The 24,741-nt window shown below is 39.9% G+C and overlaps 1 protein-coding gene and 1 non-coding gene across 2 annotated transcripts; one reads left to right on the forward strand and one right to left on the reverse strand.

Moving 5' to 3' along the window:
* Positions 1–257: 257 nt before the first annotated feature.
* On the forward strand, positions 258–10,381 carry LOC123773322 (uncharacterized). The gene is made up of 3 exons (XR_011225828.1): positions 258–401; positions 5,787–6,441; positions 9,065–10,381. It is a non-coding gene; the product is annotated as an uncharacterized protein (transcript).
* A 5,464-nt stretch (positions 10,382–15,845) lies between these two features.
* LOC123773226 (uncharacterized) lies at positions 15,846–24,187 on the reverse strand. Its single transcript, XM_045766843.2, has 5 exons — positions 24,012–24,187; positions 21,540–21,675; positions 20,950–21,125; positions 18,806–18,910; positions 15,846–16,235 (listed from the first exon to the last, which is right to left on the reverse strand). The coding sequence occupies exons 1-5, from the start codon at positions 24,185–24,187 to the stop codon at positions 16,091–16,093; spliced, it is 738 nt and encodes a 245-aa protein (XP_045622799.1). The 3' UTR covers positions 15,846–16,090.
* Positions 24,188–24,741: the final 554 nt, after the last annotated feature.

Below are 24,741 nucleotides of genomic sequence, written 5' to 3' on the forward strand. Positions count from 1 at the left end.
TAGATTAAATAAATGTTGATTGCAGTTTAGACCTTTATTAATTCACTAAATTTTTGTATTCTTACTTAAGGCTGAAGAAATTGACTTAAAACTTTAAATTTGCCGCCTTTAAAGGCTGTCCGTATGGCTGCACGAGCCTTGGACACAGACAATATAGAGCCTCGCTAGGATAATATACTCGCTTCTAAAGCGCTAAGTAACAAACCACTCATCATGGAAGTGCTAAAATAAAGTGCGTTGTGTGGCGTAGAGGAGAGCATGTGTAAGGGAGAGGCCCGAGGGGCGACAGCGACCATCGGGACGCCTCCGGCGGGAACCTGACCGAGGTTATATGTAAGAGACCCGTCAGATGTCGCGTCAGTCCCCCACACGACACCACCAGAGGCAGGGTATAGCATGAGGTAATTTTATGTTATTTATTCCCTATTTAGCCGTCTTTGTTCTGTATACTCGAACAGTTGTTTAAGTAGAACACTGTAAACGATGTATTCAACCAAATCATTTGGTATCTCCTTTATTTGAGAAATAGATGTTGTCAAGACATGCAGCAGAAGTGTTGTTTGATGGTATTTAATACTCTCCTTAACTTTTGGTGTTGATATAAGTATTGTACTGAGGCTACAGGCTGTGTGGTCAACGGGACTATTGTTATTGAATGACGTCCTTTTGTACGTCAGTGCTGTAATAAATGAGGCCTTCGTCTTCCTCATTAAAAAATGGCTGCTAGGTTTGGCCACATAATAATGCCTTTGACAACTAGATTGGCGTATTAATTTAGAGTACTGCATTTTGGCTTATAATTGAACCGGTGAGAATGCAGTTGTGGGAGTTGCCCCTTTCAGCTACGTAAAAGATCACGGTACGACCAAGACGGCAGGATATTCTTGGGGCCGTAATTTTTATTTTGTGGAAAGAAATTGTGAGAATCTCGCAGATTCCTCCAATGACTAGCCTATGTTCCTCCCCCCCCCTTTTCATTTCTTTCCTAGTAACTCTCGTCATATACCTGCTTCAGGCCCAGGATAACTAGACTAGACTTGTGTAGCCTAACAAAACTTCATATGATAGGGGGGTAGATATAACCTAAGCTATTCTATCCCTTTGAGATGTATTTCTTTCTTGTCTCGATAAACATACTTGAACTTTGACTTCATATGCGGCTGAATATCTTTGTATGCAGGCATGTCAAGAATCGCTGGCAAGATGGTGTCGGTCAGAATCAATTGTACCACATTTACTCTATTGTGCAGTGTGACTTGGCCCGCCAGGTGTTGACTAATTGCTAACAATGAATGTGGACAGGTCATAGCTAAAGAGTTTTGAGATGCCACGAAAGTATGCTAAAATAATCCTTACCTAACTGCACACTTAATGGTAAAAAATATATACCGCGATATTTATGCCCCAAAATTAGCCAGGCATCGGCCGTATTTCCTTATTTTTATGAGCCCAATTAAATGTAAAATTTGTTGGTAGAAAATAGCATCAAATAAGGCCAATTACTTGGATCGCAGTACAATGAGCTGCTACGGTATTTTCTTTTTTGTAGTTCTAAATCCGTAAAAGGTCAAAAGAAAAGTAACCCGAAATTTCCCATTATAGTGCATGTATGCACGAAATAAGGCTTAAGAGTTAAGTTTGTGAATATTTTGGTTTATTCCCTCTTAAAATTCCAGGAGCAACTATCGGTATTTTGTGTATTTCGTCCACAGGTTCTATCTATTCATTCTATTTTTTTATGTAGTTTACGTAATATATCATGGTTTTTGTCAAATTTAATTTTAGGAACCAAATTATGTAATTCGTCGCACAATTGAATGATGTAAAATTAGCTATACAGTGTAGCAAATTCATATAAGTATTGTCGGTTTAGGCAACTAATAACTATTGATGTTTTAAACGGTATAAGCAATAACTGTTGCTTTGGGAATTAATTCTAGCAGTTCTCGGTAAATTAAATGATAACCATAATATTACCCTTTTTAATGAAAAGGGTCTTGTTTATTTACATGTATCTGTTTTACTAACAAAAGTATAACATTGAAGTAAATGGAAAGCTTTTTAAAAATCTTGTTAAAAAATTGTAAAAATTTAAAACTAATTACATAATTTACTTTAAGCAACAAGGTGAACGTGATATTATAACTTTGTATTCATATAAAAATATATTAATTTTTTTCAAATGACCTGAATATAGTGAATCTTAAAGAAAATTGATCAGCAGTTAAATCAATGACCGAAAATTGCATTTGAAGGAGCTGGATTTGTGTTCTCGTGAATTTAAGGATGTGTTTTATTGTGAAAATTTGGCTTTAAAGGGCTTTTATAATAAGTGAGGGAAAAATTTGGAAAGCAATCTGCACAACGTCAGGTTATTCTTGACCATACAATTTTTAATGGGCATTCACCTTGAATAATTCTTAAGTCCCTGCACAAATATAATTAATGGATGCAATTTTCGTTCCTTGGTTAAAGGCCAGGTTTTGCACACTGCCGCCTTTTATAGTACTGTACAATACAAAGAGCCTACCAGTGAACGTGCAACATTTTGCAAAACATAAAATCCTGCTTTGCCAATAATGCCGTGTGCACCATCATTTGTTACAAATTATCTTCATAAAGTCAGCCTGATGATTATACAATATTAAACTTGTGGGTATTATGGATAGGGGTTTAGCAATAAAAGCGCCAACAAAATTTGCCCGGGTGCCGTTGTTACACCCCTGGCCTAGAAATCAACTCCCTCCCCTCGTTTAATACTGTACTTTAATTTTATAAAAATAATTTTTGATTGGTAGTTATAAAATGTATTTAAAAATAATCGTAATGTAATTTCCTTGAGTATCTGTCGGCTGAACTGAAAGTGCCGTCACTGAACCTGGATATTAACATGGTTTCTGGATAGACCCCCTCCCCGGTCACCATTCCTTAACAGATCATGAGAGCAGTTTGCTGGCACGCATTGAAACTCTGGTAGGTAGTTTATTCTAACTATTCTAAATAATTGTAGGCTTTAAAATTTGAGCTTCGGTTACTTTTGCCTTTTTAATATAGATTTTCAGAGACGGTGCTGAAACGTGTCGGTAATTTTTTATCATATTTGAAGCCATTGCTTTGCGTTTAGTATGAAACAAATGGTTGTCGTAATTTTTAAGCTGTAGTGCTTTTCGGCTGCCCTAATGGTGTTTAGTATGACAAATGTTAAGAAGTGTCAAAAAGAGTAGGTAATTAAACTATAGTAGTTTACCTTTGGTGTAGGTTTTAAATTTTGGCAAGCCCCTTCCCTACAAAGGGTAGGAATGAGGCTGCAGTAAATGCCCTGGCTAGGTTAGGAAGATAAACGGTGGGGTGGGACGAGACATTGTTAGGACTTTGAGAATCTATTTTAGAAATGGACTAGACCTATAAAAGGCGCAATTTTCAATTGCATTCTTATTTTAAGATTGACTGAAGTAGACAAATCTTGCCTATTTGGTAATGTTGAACGAATGTAGGAACATTAGGTTATCTACAGTAGTACAGAAAGGTAAAGGTTAAATCATAAAAAGAGAAGATGTGAAGCGCAGATAATATAGAAACCTTTCCACAAGTTTGTATATAGCAACTGGATCGAGTTATGAAGATGTGGTGGTGGTGCTGCTGCTATGAGGAAGATGTGAATAGTTCGTATTTTGCCCATATATACGTGGTGATTGTGGGGGGGGGGATAAGTCTGAAAGTGTTTCCTAGTTGAATAAATTGGATGATCAGGTATGGCAATGAAATATATTAAAGGGGGAAAACACACATCTTGTGTGCTAGAACACACAGGATCTGCTACAAAACTCGAAACTTTCGATTGGAATTCTTCTGGCCGAAAAGTTGCGGATTGCAGCTTGTGTAAGGGGATGGGGGGCTGCTGGCGTGTTCGGGCTAGGCTAGCGGTGTGGTGATTGGGAGGGGGGGGGGACTATCTGTAGACAGCGTAAAGCCATTACAATATACTGCAGGTCACTTGGAAGGGATAAGGATTTGGGATGGGACGGTGGAGAAGAGCGGTGCCCAATGACTTGGACGGTTGGGAATTGAACAGACCTGCATGGAAAGAGACCGTTTATTATTATTATTAACAACTTTATTGACAAAGTCAATGACAATTTTGCCTAATCTGAGGATTTCATAAGCGATGCAGCTTAGAAGTAATATAAATACAATTGTTCTTCATTCCTTAAAATGGACAAGCACATTTTGGATAAATTAAGACCGTTGCTCTACCCTCCATCACTAGCAGGGAATGGAGGGGGTGAAGAAATTTTATCTAGTCCTCAATTTTTTTATACAGCTGATTTATAAGGGCTTTAAACACTAGGCACTGTCCATAACAGCCTAGCCCAGGGGTGTCAAATTTACTATGACGGGCTAGATTTAATTTGACTACATGAAGCTGGCTATATGATAACTTGTTGCCCAGTATTCGGCTTCTTACGCTTGGCATATCTTGGTTTGGCACATTCCATCAACGTTTAGAGCGATCTTAAATACTGAATTAGACTCTATTAGCAAGTTGAGAACAAAAAAGGTTAAAATAAATGATGTTTGGACATGTGCTTCCAAAAATGGACACAATGTAGGGCAAAACACTGAATCCTGGTATAATTTGGATCCAGATATTGGTAACAGGCACGCACTAATAATCTAAACTTTTTAGAAACCATTACTACTTCATCATTTCATGCTGAAGAAGTGTCATTCATTAACAGAGAATAGGGTTTCGGTAAATCTTTAAAGAGGTATGTCAACTTCGTAACACTTTCCTTATTCTTCCGACAGCAATTATGTGCAGGTATTGGCATAACACTTGGGTTATATGCTGTAGGAATTTTAATGGATTACTCTAAAAGTTGCCTTTTAAAAATAAGCAAGTCTTTTCTGCTTTTCACTTGCCTCAGAAAAGCACAAGAGACTTTTGCATAGAGTTGACTATTAATATTCTGAATTCGCCAATTTTTTTGTAAATTGTTTCTAGAGGCAAGTTTGCAAAACTTGGTTTCTTACGGTCTAGTACCTTCTGAAGTAATTTTTTTCTCTCGTAGGTTTACTTCGAAGCCTTTTTCTTAAGTGTTTTTGAGCAGATCTGTAACATGCCTTATTGGAGCCTCGGACCTATTACCTACAGCTTTTCTTTACCATGTTTTTTTTTTTTTTTTTTTTTTTTTTTTTTTTTTTTAACCAAAACTACAGAAACGGCCAGTGGCTGTATATCGTTCTGCCCGTTCTCGACAAAATAGCCACTACGTAATCGGTGCGATGAATTCGCGTTAGTGTGGAATTGGGGCTTTGCTTTATGCGTATTAACTTGGTTCTTGCAACTGCAGACAACGGTTAATTTTTTCGCTAGTTTCGAAGTACAAAGACAAAATGGTTGTAACGATCTACTAGAGGTGCATAATTATAGCAAATGGCTCCCGTTGTGAATTTATTAGTTATGTGGATTTAAAACATTTTTCTAGTTTGTTTTTTTAAGATTTCACGTAGTTCCTCGCAACTTTAATGTAACTTTGATATAGCATATAATAATGGTGTCTGTAGATTATGTGGGAAGCGATAAATCTCGTTTGCAACTTGCAGATATGGCATTGGGAAGCCTTTAATGACTGTTCCTGCGTTCTAATAGTTTACTACAGTCACTAAAATTAGTCGTATTTGTTTAGCGTGTGTGTGTGTTGGGGGGGGGGGGGGCAGGTGAGGGGCATGCAGGTAGTCTGGTGGCTTCCGGAGGATAAAGTTCATCACGTTCTAAATTTCAGGGTCGAGAACTCCAGTCGACAATTTTCAATGGGGCACCGTAGAAGTAGTGGTCGTTCAGCTGGAAATTCCTTTCTAGCTAGCAGGAAGAATTCAAACAGAGCAAGTCAAACAGATGGATTGAGGCCACTGCACCCTTCAAACAATTTGCCTCAACCCAGCCCTCGGCGTCGGCCCAGCCCACGACGGCGACCCAGCCCCCGGCGCAGGCTCAGCCCCGGGCGCAGCCCCCATCCCAGCCCCCGGCGCAGCTCCCGTCGTCGGCCTAGCCCTCTGCGTCGACTAGACCCTCTAATCAACAAACCCCCTCATCATCAAACACGTATTTTAAACTGTAATAATGACGGCAACCACAGGAGCTGCACACCAAAACAAGACATAAGAGGCACCCCATCTCATTTTAGTCCAAAGCAGACTTCGTTATGGAGAGAGTGTGAAGATGGTGGCGGCAGCAGCAGCTGTTGCAGTACTAGCACTGTTACCTTGAGCACAAATAGCATTGGTAATTGTAATGAGAGCAGTAGCAGCAACGACAGTAATACCAATGGAAGCGGCAACAGTAAGAAAACTGGCAGGGACAATACCAGCTCGTCCATCCAATCCCTTGCGCTACAAAACGGAGTTGTGCAGAAGCTTTGAAGAGAATGAAGTTTGCAAGTGAGTCTGTTTCATTGCATATACAATATAATTATTTGAGAAGGAAATAGCACGGTCAAATATTGTAGGTAGATTTTCTTACATGGGTAGGGTGGCGGTTCTTTTCACTTTTAAACTTCACTGTTCTTACTATATTTAGATAAATTTGCTTCAGGGATTGCATAGCCTCCACGGTTTGGCGTCTTTGGATAATTACTTTCTTAAATGCTTGGTCATAAATAAGAATAAAATTGGACTGAGATGGTCACAATTTATATAAAAATCAAATTCTCAACTTATCAGTAATTGTTTGTCCTAATCCGTCAAAATCGTTAAACATAAGACCAGGTGTAGTTCTGCTAGCAAGATGCCATGTAAAGTACAAAACAAATTCACAATTTTCACCCACATTTATCCTCATTGTGGAAACTTTACCAAACCACAAAACAAAATGTCCTTTTAATCATCCTGGTCTTCCCCTCCTACCTTCAGATACAGTTCGGTGCCGGCTTCACCAGTCGACCATCGTCTATTCGTTCAAAAGGTCCAAACATCTGTGTTTTCCCATATCTTGAGTTTCATCTACTTTATATTACTTCTTGCATAGCCTTCCCGGTTTGGTGCGTTCTTTTTGGTAATTACTTGTACTTCTGTAGTCTTTTTCATTATTTCTAAATACTACACATGGTGGTTGTAAATCTCTACTCCTCGTATTCTTTTATTATTAGTGTTCATACTAAGATAGCCTTATATTCAAAGGTTGGCATTATTTATTAATCTAGTTTTTTTTTCTCAGAATTTGTTGTATAAACTAATTTCCTTCCATGACACTATCTTTTGAGTCAAACTTCCTGCAAAACTACATACACAATACAGAATTAGAATTCTGTATTGTTAGAATTCTTAATGCAGCTATAAATCTATAATTAGGATAATTATAGCCATAATTTGGATAATCGTAGTCTTGCAGTTGAATCTTCCGAATTAGCGTTGAATCAGTTGAAATAAGTGTGCACAACTCTAATACAGTATGAAAAGTGGTGGAAATACTCGTAAATTAGCTGGCTAATAGTCTGAACAAAGCCGTAGGCTTAATGACTTATAAATGGTTGCCTTTTTGTTACTCTACTGTAGGTTGTGAATACTCTGGGTGATTATTTGTAGTACTAAATGGGGGCGGGTACCCGGTCTGCACGTTTCAATGCAATATTTACGTCCAGCAAACTCTTAAACTCGGCCACTTTATTAAGTCGTTGGTTGTCGCAATGGGAGCAAATCCTACTCTGGGGTAGACTCCTCCTAACCACCTTATGAAACTCATTAATCACAAATGACCATTGCAAAGTTCTTAAGAGGCTAGCCCACAGCGTCTGGTTTCAAACCTTGGAACCATTTTTTTAGAAAAGTACTTGTGTGCGCTTGACGCCTATCTTTCATCACCATAAACTTGCTGAAATAGTCCTTCGAAAATTTTTAAGGGCATTATTCTATCGGTCATAAATTAACTAGTCAGCTGTCATTGAAAGTAAATCTGCAGGCTCAAATGACGTACGAAAGTGTTTAATAATTTCTAGCATTATTTTATTGGTAGATTTTAAAATTGATTAGACGGGGCCCTTCCCTTAGGATTAGTCGTCTTTATCTGCATATTAGAAAAACTTGGCAAGTCGGGTATTTATTTCCACGTGAGTGATCGAAAAGGCAGAGTCTTCAAACCAAGGGACTCTAAGATTTTTCCTTTTATCATAAATTACCAGTGTGCCTTAGTTTTCCTGAGTTTGATGCACAACACTCGCTTATAGTAATTGGTACATTAACTAGTTTCCTTAATTTTTTGAACATATAGTCGGTATCTGCATATGGAAGTTTTGCATTTGCTTTTAGTTTTGTAGTCTACCCCTACCCACCACTTTATCTCGCCCTCCCTTTTGAATCGATGCAAATTTGCTTGCTTTATTTTTCCAGGCTTTTTATTTACTTTCAAATTGTTCTCCAAATTTCTCATGGCAAGTTTAGTCTGCTTCTGGCATTCTCTGCCCATTTTCGAATCTAAAGTTTGCTTTAATAAGCTCGTCTAGTTAAATTAATCACTTTGTATAACTTTGCACGATCCTGTTCTCGTCAGTTTAATTTGTTACCATGATATAGTTTAGGTCAGTGACATTTAATCTACCGCATCCACTGAAAATCCCAGTTACTTGAACCAATCCATAAACTCCATTGGCGATATAAGTGTATATCGATATGTCATTCCCTTATTGTTTAGTGTCCCTTCATTATTCTTGGCCAGCCTAGTTGACCCATACACAACATGGTGTTGGATTCATTCTTATAAGTTCATTTATGTGTTTTTGTTTAACCTCCATGCAAAGCCTGTTTAACTTTGTCCTATATGAATCTGAAGTGGTTCGGTTTCAACCCCTTAGATTCGTCAGATTCGGTTAGATTCGTCAATTTGCTATCTTTAATAATCTCCCTATTTACTGACATTAATTACTTATCTCAAACATTTAAAAATATTTTTGCTACATCTTTACCGTGATTCTGGAAGTTGGTTCTATATTAATGATTTGGGTTTGATTTGTACTTAACATACTATTATTGCTGTAAAAGTTTTGAGTATACTTTAGTCTTATATTGTCAGGTTTGGAAGCACTTGCACCTTCGCTCATGGACTGAATGAACTACGTGCTGTGCCTCGTCATCCCCGCTACAAGACGGATCTGTGCCGCACCTATCATAGTTTAGGTTACTGTCAGTATGGGACTCGCTGTCACTTCGTTCATGACCTAGAAGAGGCTGCAGGAATATCTCCCATGAGAGGTCACAGACTGCGTTCTCGACAAGATAGACTAGGTTCAGCGTTATTGGCCTTGGCTAAAAATGCTGGCGTTTCTCCCGACCCATCTGCTAGTGATGTTCTTTTAGCAAACTTGCGGCGGCTCTATGCAATTAGAATTATGGAAGGAAATTCTGATGGCTCCGATGCATCTGGAACTTTAATTGGGAATGCAATAGACAAAATAACAAAGACTGAACTAGAGCAAATTCCATCCAGGATAAGAGTTTCTTCCACTGGCAGTAGTGTCTTGGATAATTCACTGGGCTCTTTGGCAGAGACCAGTGAAGAGTGGAGTGTGGACAAAAGTGTGGGTGCATGTGTGGACAAAAGTGTGGATGCATGTGTAGACAAAACTGTGGATGCATGTGCAGACAACTCTGCTGAGGAAAGCGTGTGGTCAGCTTATTCTGATGTGTGTACCTCTCCTCCAGGAGATAGCTGGTGGGAATCTTGGTTTAGCATATTAACACCACCTCTTTCGCCAGATTATGACGACTCTTTGGAATTGCTTTCTTCATTTGCATTCCCAGAATGTAAAATAGTAGAAATAAGCTCACGTGGGGCCGAACCTCTGATTTCGAATCCAATGGAAATGTCTCGTAGACTTCGGCTGCCTTCTATTACAGAGCTTTCTAAAAATAATGCATTGATTTAATTGGTTTTATTAATTTCAATTTCTAATTTCAATGAAGGAATAATGCTTTAATTGTAATTGAAATTTCTATGGTATGCTATAGATTATTGCTTTTAGTAAAATATTTCTTTAGAGTAAGACTCGCTAAATATTTAATATTTGCCAAGTATTCGGTGGGATTGCATTAATTCTCCTGTCCTGGAGGATAATGCAACTAGGATAATGTAGACCCGAAGTATACTTTTTTCTTTTAGTTAGTTTTTATGGAACACTTTTGTACATTATATTATTTTTATCTTCCAATGCTTTTTATTCTTAAGGACTGTCTTAATTTTTCTAAGACCATTAAAAATTCCTAATGAAGTGTGTGTGTGGTCCGGTGAAACTGTAACTTGTATTAATAATTGTGACGATCTCCTATGGAGATATTTATCCAGGTAATACTTCTGTGCCTACTAAGGACAATAAATGTTTTTTTTTTTCTAGCTTGTATTTACTTTTCCTTGAGTTTTCTCTTGCGGTAATATTAAAATATTTTAATCTTGAATACCAGAAAAGAGATTTATGTTCACATCGTTATCCAGGGGAAATAAGAGTATCACATTTTTGTGCAGTATAGGCAACATTGCAGTGGGCAAAATATCAGAGCAACGCAGAATAGGTCGAACCAACACCTTTATATTATTCCCACTTGATATGCTATTTAATGGCATTTATTTCCCTTGAAATTTTGCAGTGATTGGTCAGATTAATACCTGGGAAACCACCGTTCTTACAAAGATTAAGAACTCGTCGCTACAATGAGTTAGGCGGTAGGTGCGAATTAAAGGTATCCAATAAAAAAAGATAATGGCATGGTGTAGTAATTTGTTCTAAGCACGCAGTCTGGTCAGTAACAGGTTGACCGACAGCAGATCCCTTAGCAAAGATACCTTTTGTAAACCCAATAAGCCTACTGTTCTAAATTTGGTATAAAACTTTGGTTAAAAACTAATGTCATTGACAAGACACATTAGTGATTGGTAATTCACAAACGCAGACTTTAGTAGCTGATAACACTACCGAAATGTTACTGTGTAAATGTGTAACTTCACTTTAAAGGGCATACGGTAACTTAAGAGTTCGCTCGTCTTGTGTAAATTGTCTTAGACAGTAACCAAGATATTCTGCGACAAAAGTGCTAAAGCGTCTCCTCGGCATCGCGGCGCCTTTCGATAATTGGAATATTTTCTCGCCAGAAACCCTTAAGCTTGTACCTAAGAGACGCGATATTTCAATAACCGTGTTATATCACGCCGACTTTAGTGCTCTCTCATAATTACTTTCAGTATCTATGTACGTAAACTTAAATGCTCATCAGGTATAGGATAAACCTGATATAGGAGTGTGGAGACCAGGTAACACGAAATGCCTGCAATTTTTCTTGCATATCATTGCTTCACTTGTTTTAAATCGGTAAAGTGCAATAGTGCGTTCTAAAGCACATTGGTGAATCTTCCGGAAAAATAGTTGGGTGAAAAAGCTTGCTTGAATCTCTAACATTTCGAGTGCAGTAGGATGGAAACGTGGGTTTGTGAATTTAAGCTTGTAATATAAAAAATTGCACGGGCAAATAGGCAGTCGGTATTTTTAATTGCCAATGAATGTTGGACCACCTGGTAGAATCCCAGAGGTATTGCCCCGACATGACTTCCCAGATGGTCCACAATCTGCAATACAAAAATGCTGGTTTATAAAGTTAGACTCGCATGTGTACACAAAAATGAACTTAAGTGCTCAGTCCAAGTTTTATACTATTATAAAGGGCTTGAAAATAGGAGACTAACATCTCGGCCTAGTTTAGCATATTGCAGTCATTAGACCTAGTACAGGATACAAGTTTAGGTTTTTAAGCCCTTTCCCCCTCTCGAATAGCCCGTTGTCGGCGTGAGGGGTCTTAACCGGAGTGCGATGCTCGAAAGAACGGCATTTAATTGGTTCTTTTTTATCCTAGTGCTCCTATAGCCTCCTTTACTAATTTTGTTACACCTTTTTCTCTTCCTCGTGTTTTTCTTTCCTCCCCATTTCTCGATGAAAGAAAAGTAGCGACGGAAAAAAAGCTCTGGTCCCTAGTGTCCAAACTGTATAGTCTCCTACAGTTGTGCAAATCCCTGTAGAATGTCCCAATTTTCAAGAAGGTCGTGTCCTGCTTTCTTAATGTCCATTTAAGTTATTTGTTCCTAGATATAATTTTTGGTGAGAAGATACCTTCGATATCGCTTCCCTAAGTGTTTTTGGTTCTCGTATTGGCATCCTCGGTAATATTTAACACCTTTTCTATATCTTGAGACACTGATGGTGGCAATTAATTTCACAGGCTTGGTGCCTTCTTTAGACTATTATTTGTTAATCCAGCTGTCAGACTATAGTAATAATTTTTTCTGATCACCTTATCTGAATCTCGCGTACTCCAAAATATCTACCTATCCTAGGTCCAACTACACAATTATAATACGCATTATTTTATATTAAAAAAGCGATTTTGGGTTACTCGGTATTTACAAATGTCTGAAGTCGGCTGCATTGTTGTTTTTAGATTCGACTACTCAGAACAAAAAGTCCAAGTAGCACGGGCAATATATGGTGAGCCCGTAGTGGACTTACCTGGCATAGGAGCGGGGCTGTAACTAATGATGGGCTGCAGCTTGGAGGAGCAAAGCTAGATAAAGGGTTGTCATCTAACGGGCAATAGTATAATATTTACTTTAGGATAGTTATACCTACTTATCTAAATTATTGGTTTCTTTGTGAACAAATATTCTGCACGTGGATTGAATTATACGAAAATATTATTTAATTAAGATTTGCAGTTCATTAATTTGTGGCATCTAGATAAATATTAGCTGACCAGAGGTCTATACCAGTTAGATAAATAAGTGTAACCAATTTCTCTGCATCCCAAGCATAAATGTGAAAAATTTAAAGTACATTAACTTGTAAAACCATTAATTTTATTGGTAGCAGGGTGTAGTCAGCCAATTGTTTTTCGTTAGTTAAAGGGTTTGGAATGGCGTTCAGCTGGTCAGATGAGGTGGGTATACCTTAATTTCATTAGAGGTGACTTTAAAGTAAGGTGCTTTAAACTTTTCTTAACATTGTTGCTACATTCTCTTGATTCGGCATCCGGATACTCATTTTCCACTAGCCTAATGCGAAACTCGTTTAATTTGGTCAGCCGGTTCCTTGGAAGTATCATGGATGTAAATTGCTGACCTCCATTCTTCAGGGCAAAGGTGCATCTTTCGGGGGCATAGGTGCATTCTTTGGGCACAGGTGATGTCGCTATTGTGCCGTGTAGGTAGCTTCTGAATCGAGTGTACCATGACGGAGTGGAGTGTGAAGGCACGTACTTGCATGGTTGGGAGGCGGCGGTGGAGGGCATGTGCATTCTTGAGAAGTCATGTGCATGTATGGTCGGTGGGAGGCTGCGGACATGTGTGTACATGGTTTGAGAAAGGTGCCAGGGATGTGCATACGGATTTGTTGTTGTTGTTGTTGTGTTGATTTAGGGGCGACGACGATCGTGGGATCGGATGCGCCCCGGCTGCCCGATACCGGGAAATAGCGAAGGGATGGGGCCCCTATAGTCTCTTCAGGCCACAGACCCTACAATCTCCTCAGGCGACAAATTTTACAGTCTCTTCAGGCCGCGGACATGACGGATGAAGCGGAAGGTATGGCGAAGGATGTCATGACGGACGTCTTCGTCTCTCGCACCTGCCCCGTCAAGGAGAACGGGAACTGTGAGGCGGGGAATATTCAGCCTACGAACGGAACTCTGTAGTCTGACGCGAGCGCTATGAAATCGAGGGCAGTGAAGTAGAAGGTGCTCCACTGTATCCTCCTGGGTCGGACACCACTGGCAATATGGGGAATCTACCAGCCGTAGACGATGGAGATGTGCGGCCAGGCAAGTGTGCCCAATCCGGAGACGAGTGATGGCAGTGTCGAGGAGTCGAGAATGATGACGACGATAAAATTGCGTAAAAATTGCGTCTTCTTAAAAAGGGAGCGGGCATTCCAAAACACCACAGTATTCTCAGGATGGGGCGCCATTATCCCTGAAATACAACAGCTAACTTTTTGACCACCAGTGCACAGACGTCTCCAAAGGGGGAACCACTAGAAAAAGCCATAAAACCTTCATACAAAGTAAGTAAAATATGTGGTATCAATGACTTCCAGTCAAGAGGATGTTGATCTATGTTTCTCTCTGCCTGACGGAAGCGGTGGTCGGCTCGCGAACTCTCTTGACGGCGTCTGCGACTGGTGGGAGCCTCACTCTGGGCCTCATGTTCCCCCGGTGTCACAATCCCTTCGGAAAGTGCCTGGGGGACCAGAGGATCATCAGGGCTGTCTGTTGGAGCAGTACCTCCTGATCGATGGGTGTGTCGACGACGCCGGTGTTGGCTTCTTTGAGGAAAGGCAGGAGGGTGACGAGTGCTAGGCTCCGGCCGAGACTGAGCGTCCATGTCTGTATCCGTGGATGAGTTTCCGTCAGTGTCAAGGCTACCCAGGAGGGAAAATCGATTAGCAACCTGGGCGTATGTGGCATGTGACTGGGACAGGCAAGAGCGTCTGCTAGTTCCTACTTGTGAAGAGGCCCGACCAGGGGGAACCTGGAGGCGAGAAGAAGCGATAGGCTGATTGAGGGTACGCAACTTCTGGAACAGCTCATGTCGAGGTGTCCCCGCTGTTTTGTGATCGATGTCCAACTGGAGGGCCTCAAGATATACAGGGCAACTCTTAGACGTAACCTTATGATGGCCATGGCATAAAAAGCAGCGGGGTGCAGCAGAGCACCCACCGTCATCTCTGTCTGAATGGCCAGTTTTGCCGCAGTTTGCACACCGTGCTGTATTACGGCAGGTCAGGCGACTGTGGCCCAATAGATGACAAGCGTAACATCGTAAAACAGGGAAATTGTAGGGCTGAACCTGATACGAGGTCCTGTGTAGTGCCACTCGGTCAGGGAGGTGCCCATCGAACTTTACACGGACCATGGATGTCGGCCCTGCTGCTCCGCGAATCCTGGTAACTTCCAATAATCTCACTGATGCACCCCCTAATACCTGCAGAGCGGCCTGGATGTCATCCACATCTACACTCTGGTCAATTGGGCCAATCTTCCCATACCGGGCCCGAGACTCCTCCTCCTGCGACAATACCTGTCGGCACCTGACAGGCCAGTCCCCCAACTTATTAATGTCAGATACACAGATGTGTGATAGAGCCTCCTTTCTGATATGTAGCTTGAGTGCTGCACCCCTACCCAGGGTACGTATGGTCTCAGGCAGGCAATGTGGCCACAATACGGAAGCCTCGATTGCTGCACCTAAGGTACGAGGATTTGCAAAGACGCACTGACCTGATTCTGACTGGATTAGGACTACCACAAACGAGGAACGGGGTACCACAAGACTAAGGTCTTCTGAAGGGGAGGATATCCTCTTAGCATCTCGCTCTGGGGCAGCATCAGCCGACTCATCTTCTAGCAGACGTTTTCCTCTCTGGGACTTGCTGTCAACATCCATGGCGCCCCCGCTCGGGGAGGCGTCCATTTGGGAGGCTCCGGCCTCCCCCGGTCCTGTGAGCCCCTGGGTAGCTGCAGTGAGCACACACTGGCCCAAAGAAGCCAGCTGAATTAAAGATGAGTTCCAGGTAAGGTGTGGAAAGAAAGTCCAGCCAGGAGCGTTCAATCCGCGCGCCAAGATGGCCGACCTTCCCCCATACGGATTTGGGGAAGTGGGACGAGTACTTGCATTCTCGCTTGACGCGAGGGGTATGATCACAAGCGTACCCGGTTGTCTATTATGTTTGTCAATCTCAATAAATATATTAAAAAACGTATAGTTTATTTTACACAATTATAAATGAGAGAAAAGTCGGCTTCAACAAAATTAATTATACTTTACACATTGATAACTACCACCCTTAAATTATATACAGCCTGTCTATAACAAGCGGGTGGGCAGGCTGGAAGCACCATATTTCTTTAATTGTTTTATAAATGCTAGGAGATGCATTTCGCTTAAAAATTACTTTAGAAAGTGCAAGACAACGAAAGGCAGGAATATCCCTCGGACGTGATTGACGAGATAATATGTAAACAAAAATGAGAGGATTCTCCATAAGCTTAAGTTTTTCTTCGGCTGTCAGGTGAATGCGTTGGAAACTTTGTCCAGGAAGGAGGTTGGACAGGTCGGGTAGAGTCTGTCACACTGGCCGTAGGTCTTGCCGTAGTACTCTGCTGCCATGTATTTGTTGTATTCAGCGTGTTCGATGGGACTTCTTGATGCCCTGGATGCAAAAAGGAAATATTCTGGTAAATGTTAGGTGTAACCTTTGTGGCACATGTAGAGAGAAAATACAAGGCGCACACGTACAATATTAACTAAATAAAACCAGTGCAGAGAATGTCATAATATGGCTGACAATAACCCATCCCACACATTGAAAAAAAGGAAAATGACGACGTGTGTGGGTTAGGTTATTAAATATAACAAATTAGAGAACAGTCACCATTAAACGACTAATAGTTCAAATGGCAGGGGGGGGCCTTAAAAACCGACGTTTGTCACTGTATTGCCATATTTGGAAAAGATCGTATTTTAGCATAATTTTATACATTCGACTTTAAGGACAATTATTCGCTATTCCTAAACATATTGCCAAATTGGATTAGTAGCTATTTAAAACTTAGAAAACATTACTTAAAATTTCGAAATTACTTTTTTTTTATATATACACACAGGCGGGTACAAGGACAGACGATGTCTGCCTTCTTTTAGCAGGCTAATAGCTTTCCCTTCCCTTAACTCACGGTAAGCTTTACCCACTAACTTTTCCCAGGAATACAACCCGTCAATCGTTAAACAACCAGGTACCCAATCACTGCTGGGTGAACATAGACTTAGTTAAAAAATTAGAACCTAGTCAATCCTCCCTGGCCAGGATTCGAACCTTGCCCTAGTCGCTCGCGAAACGCTGACCAAGGGTTACCACTGCACCACTAGGGTTAAAAAGATGATAAGAATTTGGTATCTAGAAACGTCAGCAATACAGCTAACAGCTATACTATGTATGCTTATTAGACTCAAATTGGATTATAGAGTACAGTTTTGGACACTGTTTTAGAATGTGAATTTTATAGAATTTATGAAGAGATGGATGGCTAAATTAATCCCTGGAATTGGGACGCTTCCATATGAAGAGTAAGAGAACACTCCATCCTGGCATATACTGCAGGGGACATGATTGGAGTGTACAAATGAATGAAATGGTTTACAAAGATGAGTATAAATAATCTACTTGAAAATATAAAACCAAAATAGAACACGAACGTTTAAAATTTTAATTCATAAAATAATACACTAGTTTGGAAAATTAGGCTGCGGTACAGTGGAATAAGTGATGAAACTCGCGGTAAAGTTTATGTGTAACGTTAAGACTAATTCATTGGTGTGAGTGTTTGGGTGTAAATTGGAGTGTTCTCCCATAGGCCAAAAGTCAGTCGGCAAACAACCGAATGGCTTCGGGTTAGATTCCCGGGCAGGATGATACTTTTGGGCACGTCTCCTTACACTTAATACTCAGTAAATAGGTTGCTGGGAGTCGAGCAGGTGTTGTGGCTGTGTCTACCAGACAATGCGATACAGAGAAATTATATTATTATAATATATATATAGAGAGAGAATGAGATAGGTTCTGAAATTCAAGCCTGTATCCATAGGTACTAGTACCGTGTTTTGTCGATGAAAATATTAATATAAAAATATATGGCTATTTGGACCTTGTGATGAAACACAATTATAGATTCCTAGAAGGCAATCAGAGGAACCTAGTTCACAATATGAAAAAACAAGCCATAGTGTTAGTGTCAAGGTGATCTAATGGATAAAGAATCCAAGTAGCAGAGAGCAAAATCTCAGACTCAGGATGGTGACAAGTGACACGTAGCGTGCAACAAGCGTCAGTACTGAGACACATTCAATAACTGGTATACAGTAAGTGTACTAGATAAAAAAATTTTTTTTTTTTTTTTGGGGGGGGGATTCTTACAGATTACTGAATATATTATATTCGGTAATATTTGTAATATTGTAATATCTGAATATTACTTTTATTTACTGAAAAGGAGGATAAGGACATAGGTATTGCAGAAAGCTATAAAATGACCTGAACAAATTGCAAGAGGACCTGAACAATTTAAAAGTACAGTATAACCGAACAATTGCAAAGTATTGAGGATGGGTACTCGAGAAAGAAGGCTAAATATTAAATACTGTTTGCAATGAAAACAGCTCTGGAAGTCAAAGAGAAAACCTTATAGCAGAAACAATGAACTTATCCCCTGAGGGGCACATAAACTAGATAACATCAGCGGTGCATGCAAAGCTAAATATAAACACTGCATTCATAACCCCTGAGCAAGGAATGATTCAGAATGCAGTATATGACATATTTTAAGAATTCATGAGTATGCAGCTCCAGCATGGAGCACTTACCTAGTCAAACAGAAAGAAACCGGAAAAAGTTCAGAGGTTCACTGCCAGACTGGTCCCAGAACTGAAAGACATGACCCAGGTTAGACTATAAGCATTTAGCTTTTCATGACAGGAGAGAAGAAACGGAGGACATGATAACAACATACAATTCTCGGGTATCGATAAAGAAGGCAAAAGAAAGACAGTCTGGTGTGAGATGGGCACATAAAGAGATGTAGGTTAATATCTCAATAGAGTGTATTCTAAAGCTATTGTAAACCTATGTAGTCTATATAGTCTTCCAGCCTTTGCGATTTAATTTGATAATTACGTACTTACTCTTTAGATATAATATTAACTATAAAATATAGGAAATATACTTACGACAAGACGAGATTAACTACTTCACCATAAAGGCTGTTTTCGAAGGGCGACTCGGCTATCTCACAGAGAGTCCTCAAGGTGCAGGCCTGGCCATCGTAGCCAAAACTTCAAAGAAAGGTACAATGGTGAGTGAAGAACAAAGAAACACTACAGTAGGCCTAATAGCATGTTTATGTGAGGTATACTGAGGATCACCATTTCTAGAGTATCTCTAGAGAGAGAGAGCAGGTTGGGTGGTGAATGTAAGGGGTGGGGGGAAGAGCAGGTTGGGTTGTGAATGTGGGAGAGAGAGCAGTTATGGTGGAGACTGGAGGGGGGGGGGAGATAAGCGGAGGGGTAGAGATCGAAGCCCGGGGTGGGGTGTGTGTGTTTACTAGTTGTGTTTTTACGGGGGTTGAGCTTTGCTCTTTCGGCCCGCCTCTCAACTGTCAATCAACTGTTTACTAACTATTTTTTTTTTCCTACACCACACACACACACCTCAGGAAGCAGCCCGTGACAGCTGACTAACTCCCAGGTACCTATTTACTGCTAGGTAACAGGGGCACTTAGGGTGAAAGAAACTTTGCCCATTTGTTTCTGCCTCGTGCGGGAATCGAACCCGCGCCACAGAATTACGAGTCCTGCGCGCTATCCACCAGGCTACGAGGCCCTAACTATGTATATGTATGTATGTATATGTATGTATGTATATGTATGTGTACATATATATATATATTATATGTATGTGTACATATATATATATTATATGTATGTGTACATATATATATATTATATGTATGTGTACATATATATATATTATATGTATGTGTACATATATATATATTATATGTATGTGTACATATATATATATATGTCGTACCTAGTAGCCAGAACGCACTTCTCAGCCTACTATGCAAGGCCCGATTTGCCTAATAAGCCAAGTTTTCCTGAATTAATATATTTTCTCTATTTTTTTTCTTATGAAATGATAAAGCTACCCATTTCATTATGTATTAGGTCAATTTTTTTTATTGCAGTTAAAATTAACGTAGATATATGACCGAACCTAACCAACCCTACCTAACCTAACCTATCTTTATAGGTTAGATTAGGTAGCCGAAAAAGTTAGGTTAGGTTAGGTAGGTTAGGTAGTCGAAAAACAATTAATTCATGAAAACTTGGCTTATTAGGCAAATCGGGCCTTGCATAGTATGCTGAGAAGTGCGTTCTGGCTACTAGGTACGACATATATATAAACCGAAAACTCCTCACCCCCTGAAGGATTCGAAGCCAGACTGCCAGGGCTCCATGCACATTAGCCTATCCAGTACTTTAACCACCAGACCACATTTGTGTTACTCACCTGGTCCCAACTTGCTAGGTGATTCGATTAAATATACGGACCCATAATTGACTACCGAGTACTGTCGGGGATTGGGTTAAGGGGTCTGACGACTTCCAATCTTTTTAACAGTGTGGTCTAGTGGATAAAGTACTGGATACACTAGGGTGCATTGGAGCTCTGGCTGTCTGGGTTATATGCACTTGGGCAGTAGGTGTTCCTTTAAGCATTTTTGGTTAAATATGACTGCATTGCTGGCATTGTTGATCTTATAAACTTTCTATGCATCAAACGGTTTTCTTATTCTCTGAATTAAGAAGAGCAATCAAGTTACCGAAAATCATGGTAAAAAAGTCTAATTATTATTGAGGGATATATTTTCGACAACGGTTCATTCCACTCTGGAACATCTTCGGATAATTCATTCCTTACCTGAAGATGTTCCAGAGTGGAACGAAACGTTGTAGAAAATATTATACTATTCAATAATCATTAGTTTCTGACCATTAATCATAAGCATAGAAAGCTTATACTGTACTATAATATCAACAACGTCAGCAATGCGTTCATATTTAACCAAATATAAAAATATATAATATTGTATGGGAAATAACATAAACCAAGAGCCTTACATGATTGTATGTCAGAGATTAGTTATCTTGGAGTAGGGGTCTATCTTACTCACATATTGCGCACATTGTGTATATATAGAACATGTGGTGGTATATCATTATGTACTGTGAAGCGGACCCTTTACAGGCTATTCATGCCTATGCCACCTCTTGGGTGCCCTAATTCGTCAATTAATCAGCGGACCCACCTGTTGAGAAAGGTCTCTAGGCGACCGTAGATGTTGGTGCGGTCTGAGGCTCCGTGCTGGAAGTTCCTGCCGAAGTTGATGGTGTTATTGGGGAGGCGGAAGGTGGCGTTGGCGATGTGCTGCACATAGCCGATATCAGCAAGACCCGGCGCAGATATCGATAGCGTGAAAATTAACTGCGGGAGAGATATTATGTGGAATGTGTTGGTAGGTGGAGTGGGTGTGTCATTTGTCAATTAGTTCTCACCAAATTGAAATTGAAATAAGTTTATTGAGGTATAAATACACACAATTGGGGAGAGGGCTTCTTCAATAACGAATTGTAAAATCATTTTCAATAGGAACATTATTGAAGCTGCTTCAAAACCGATTGCAAAATCATGTAATTTGAACACTAGCAGAGGTTTGTAAAATTTAGATCCATTTTTGACTGATCAGTTAAAGGGTGATTTGAGTAGGATCATTGATATGCATTTATCTCACTGATACCTTATTAATATCCATTCCCTTTGTGGTCTGACACTATCTCCTATATATATAATTAAAATCATCCACCTGAACACGTGAAATAATCGGATTAAGGAACGTACACTTAAGATGCTGTTTGGGGGTAGGTTGATGAAGCGCCTTGCCCTGGACTTGACCACCTCGCTGTCTGTCTTGCCTGCACCCACCCAGCCGGGATCCTCTGCCTCTCCTCCTGGAGCCAACACAATAATATGAACTCTAAAACATAAATTAAAATCGCCTGGTTTAGGTATGTGTATAAGACATTTTACGCCAGGTAAGAACTTATGGATTAAGTTAAATGAAGCAGCCTACTAGGCAAAACGAGACGCAAATCCATTTTTCAGGTCTAGCTTATTATAGAAACAATCCATCGACTCTGTCTATTATGTTACCTGACAATTTGGTCCATGAAACAACTACCCTGTATTCAAACCAGTAATTCGAGTTATCTGTTTTGTTGATATATTTAATGTTATTTATATCCCTGTTGTTATAGCAAGAGGAGGATACGGATGTGCTTTCTAGGAGCATGTATTGTTGAGGATATTAAGAACAAGGAAAACATAATAGCTGGAAATACGAACACACCAATATTTTTTCCTCGTCATATGTGGCAGTGATATAGGGAAATGTAGGTGGAAATTGTTAGCCAAAGTTTAGTTTAGCAATTAGGACCAATGAAGAAATCTCAGTTATTGGTGATATTAGCCTAAAACAGGATTTTGCAGTGAATGTTTGTCTAAGGAAAATTATGTCAACTCATATATACACGGGACACAATATTTTTAGTACGAGTTCAGGTATATAGCAGGTTTAGTTCAGAGGGATGGCTTTAAGATTTCTGAGGGTTTAAAGCACGAGGTGACTAAGAAGATAGTAATCTGGGTGTGTTTGGAGGATTATTTTTGTAAACCTATTAACCGAGCTGGGATATGTTGCAGCATCTTAATGTCCCATCATACTTCAGCATTCTTGTTTTTCCATATAGTTTAGCCGAGATAAGTCGAGCCTATCCTCCGTATAGAAATTCGGCGAACTTGGCGGCAAGCAGATGAATCTACATCAGTCAAGCTAATTAGGTAACGGATTTTTAAATCTCACAAAAAGATCAAGTTCCAAATCAAAACATCTAAGAGTTTAACCATTGGAGGATACAACTCGACCTTGTTATGTGTGATGAGAAACGATTTTGAATTGTGTTAACGTGATTATATTTAAGAAGAGGAAGCGACATTAAAATTGCGTAAAGTCAACTGCTTCACTTCTGCTACTGTTTTACGGCAGCTTTCCCTGAAACATTTCAGTTGGCATTCCCGTTCTGTCATTTTTACTAATGACGCTAAATCCGCGACTGGTGCAGAATTTTTGGTGGTTTTCCCATATAAATCGAAGGCCAGAGCCTTCATATTTTCGGTTGACCTCCCGCATATCTACATGTGGAGCGAACAGGTTCCAAATTCATGTTAGCCTAGGAATAAATTATCGCTGATAGAATGAGGTTCTTGTGAAACGATTAATGATATTGTTTATTGTACTTATATATTGCGGTGGAGATTATTAGTCACAGTGGAGACACTCATTCGTGTCTTTGTAGGCTTTTCGTGTGTAGTTAAAGACACCAGTTATAAGATTATTAATATTCCTGAGTGGTGAAGAGAGCAGTGCGAGAATCACCGGCAGTGTAAGAGTGCGCTAAAATTTTTAATCAGGCTCATAATTATGTTTATAGCTATTTGTGTATTCATAGGCGAATATTTTTCTGCATTAACTAATTTTTTGTGCATTTGAGAAAGTCTGTTGATGTATATATATTGTTCTTTTGAAAGCTTCAAGCCTGAAACTAAGCGAATGCTTAGCCTAGCATAAATTAAACGATCAAATTATCGTATAAATGCGTGTTATTGAAGAACCTGCTACCGGATAAAGTAAGTAATAGATGACAGCTCCAGTAGTAATTTACATAAGAAACTAACCAACGCAAGTGAGTCATACATAAATTTGGTAAGTCTTAAGACAATGCCATCCTGTACTTACATTTAATACTCTACATTTTAAGTGCTTTAATGAGAGTACACGTACAGCAAAATTTAGGCCTCCTCTGTTTAATGAGTTTTGGCCTCGATAGTGAAAATGGGTTGCCTAGCTCGTACGGTCATGGTTAAAAAAAAAAAAAAAACATATTATCGCTGGTCAAAACGTGAGAATGGAATGAATGAACTATGAGGAGAAAGCTGCCAAGCCATTATGACTATACTAGCACTTGTAAAGGGTCAAAATAAGGATTGGACAAAGACAAGATTGCAACCTTATCTTATGTGAGCTAGTTGGTAAAGTGCTGGACACGACTGATCATGTGGGATCCCTCATGGGGCTTGTAAACTTGCCCATGTTTGTTGTTGGAAAGTTTATGGGTTTTGTAAATCTGCCTACATTTGTGGTTTTGTAAATCTGCATTTACACTTAGGGTTCTGTAAACCAGCCTTCACTTGCGGTTTTGTAAACCTGCCTACACCTGTGCTTTTGTAAATTTACACTTGGTTTTGTAAACTTGCCTGTACTTATTGTGGTTTTGTAAACTTGCCAACACTTGTTGAAGTTTTGTAAACTTGCCTACACTTGTTGGAGTTTTGTTAGCCAACTTGTACACGTCGATGACATCTTTGTCGTAAAGCGAGGCGGTTGCCTGGCCGAGCACCACAAGGAGTAGTAGGCCAGCAAAGATCTTCATGCCTGCCGTACACACAGGAAGGACTTCTGCACTGACTTGCTTCTTCCAATAGGACACGATAATATCGCGAAAACTTTGGTGGAAATTATTTATAGTGGATGAATTTTTACAATCTACTTGCTTCTCAAAGTACTTCCTTCAACAAGACACGGCAGAATACTGAAGCGCAAATCTCCTCTCCAGCTTATAAGTAGGGCCGAGCGACCCTTCAGACAATTACCATGGACAATAGAAGACGTCACCGCCTGACCCAATAACTTTAAGTAACGGCTGCACTATTTTTTAAACCTGGACCGCTAACCCGGTTACTTGACTTCCTGCCTCAATAAAAAATTATGTACCCAATAACTATTTCTCCTCCCCCATATCTCTGAGATTAACAGACTATTCATTTTGAGCTGACAACGTTAGCAGTAGCCTATTATCCGGTATGAATTGACCTGATGCTTAGAAACTCATTACGCATGGCCTATTGTTCACGGTCTCCTAGCCAGTGACTGGGACGGTAAGGTCAATACTTGGTGAAGAGGAGTCTGATATCTCGAGAGCAGAAT

This window comes from Procambarus clarkii, chromosome 89 (assembly GCF_040958095.1).
Source record: "Procambarus clarkii isolate CNS0578487 chromosome 89, FALCON_Pclarkii_2.0, whole genome shotgun sequence".
NCBI classification, from domain to species: domain Eukaryota; kingdom Metazoa; phylum Arthropoda; class Malacostraca; order Decapoda; family Cambaridae; genus Procambarus; species Procambarus clarkii.

What these genes read in the sequence shown, in the direction of transcription:
- LOC123773226 (XM_045766843.2), bottom strand. Translation starts at nt 24,187, where the DNA reads ATGAAGATCTTTGCTGGCCTACTACTCCTTGTGGTGCTCGGCCAGGCA. An exon ending in CAAAACCACAATAAGTACAG is followed by an intron (nt 21,676 to 24,011) that starts GCAAGTTTACAA and finishes TTTATGTTTTAG; the next exon opens with AGTTCATATTATTGTGTTGG. An exon ending in GTAGTTAATCTCGTCTTGTC is followed by an intron (nt 16,236 to 18,805) that starts GTAAGTATATTT and finishes TTTTGCATCCAG; the next exon opens with GGCATCAAGAAGTCCCATCG.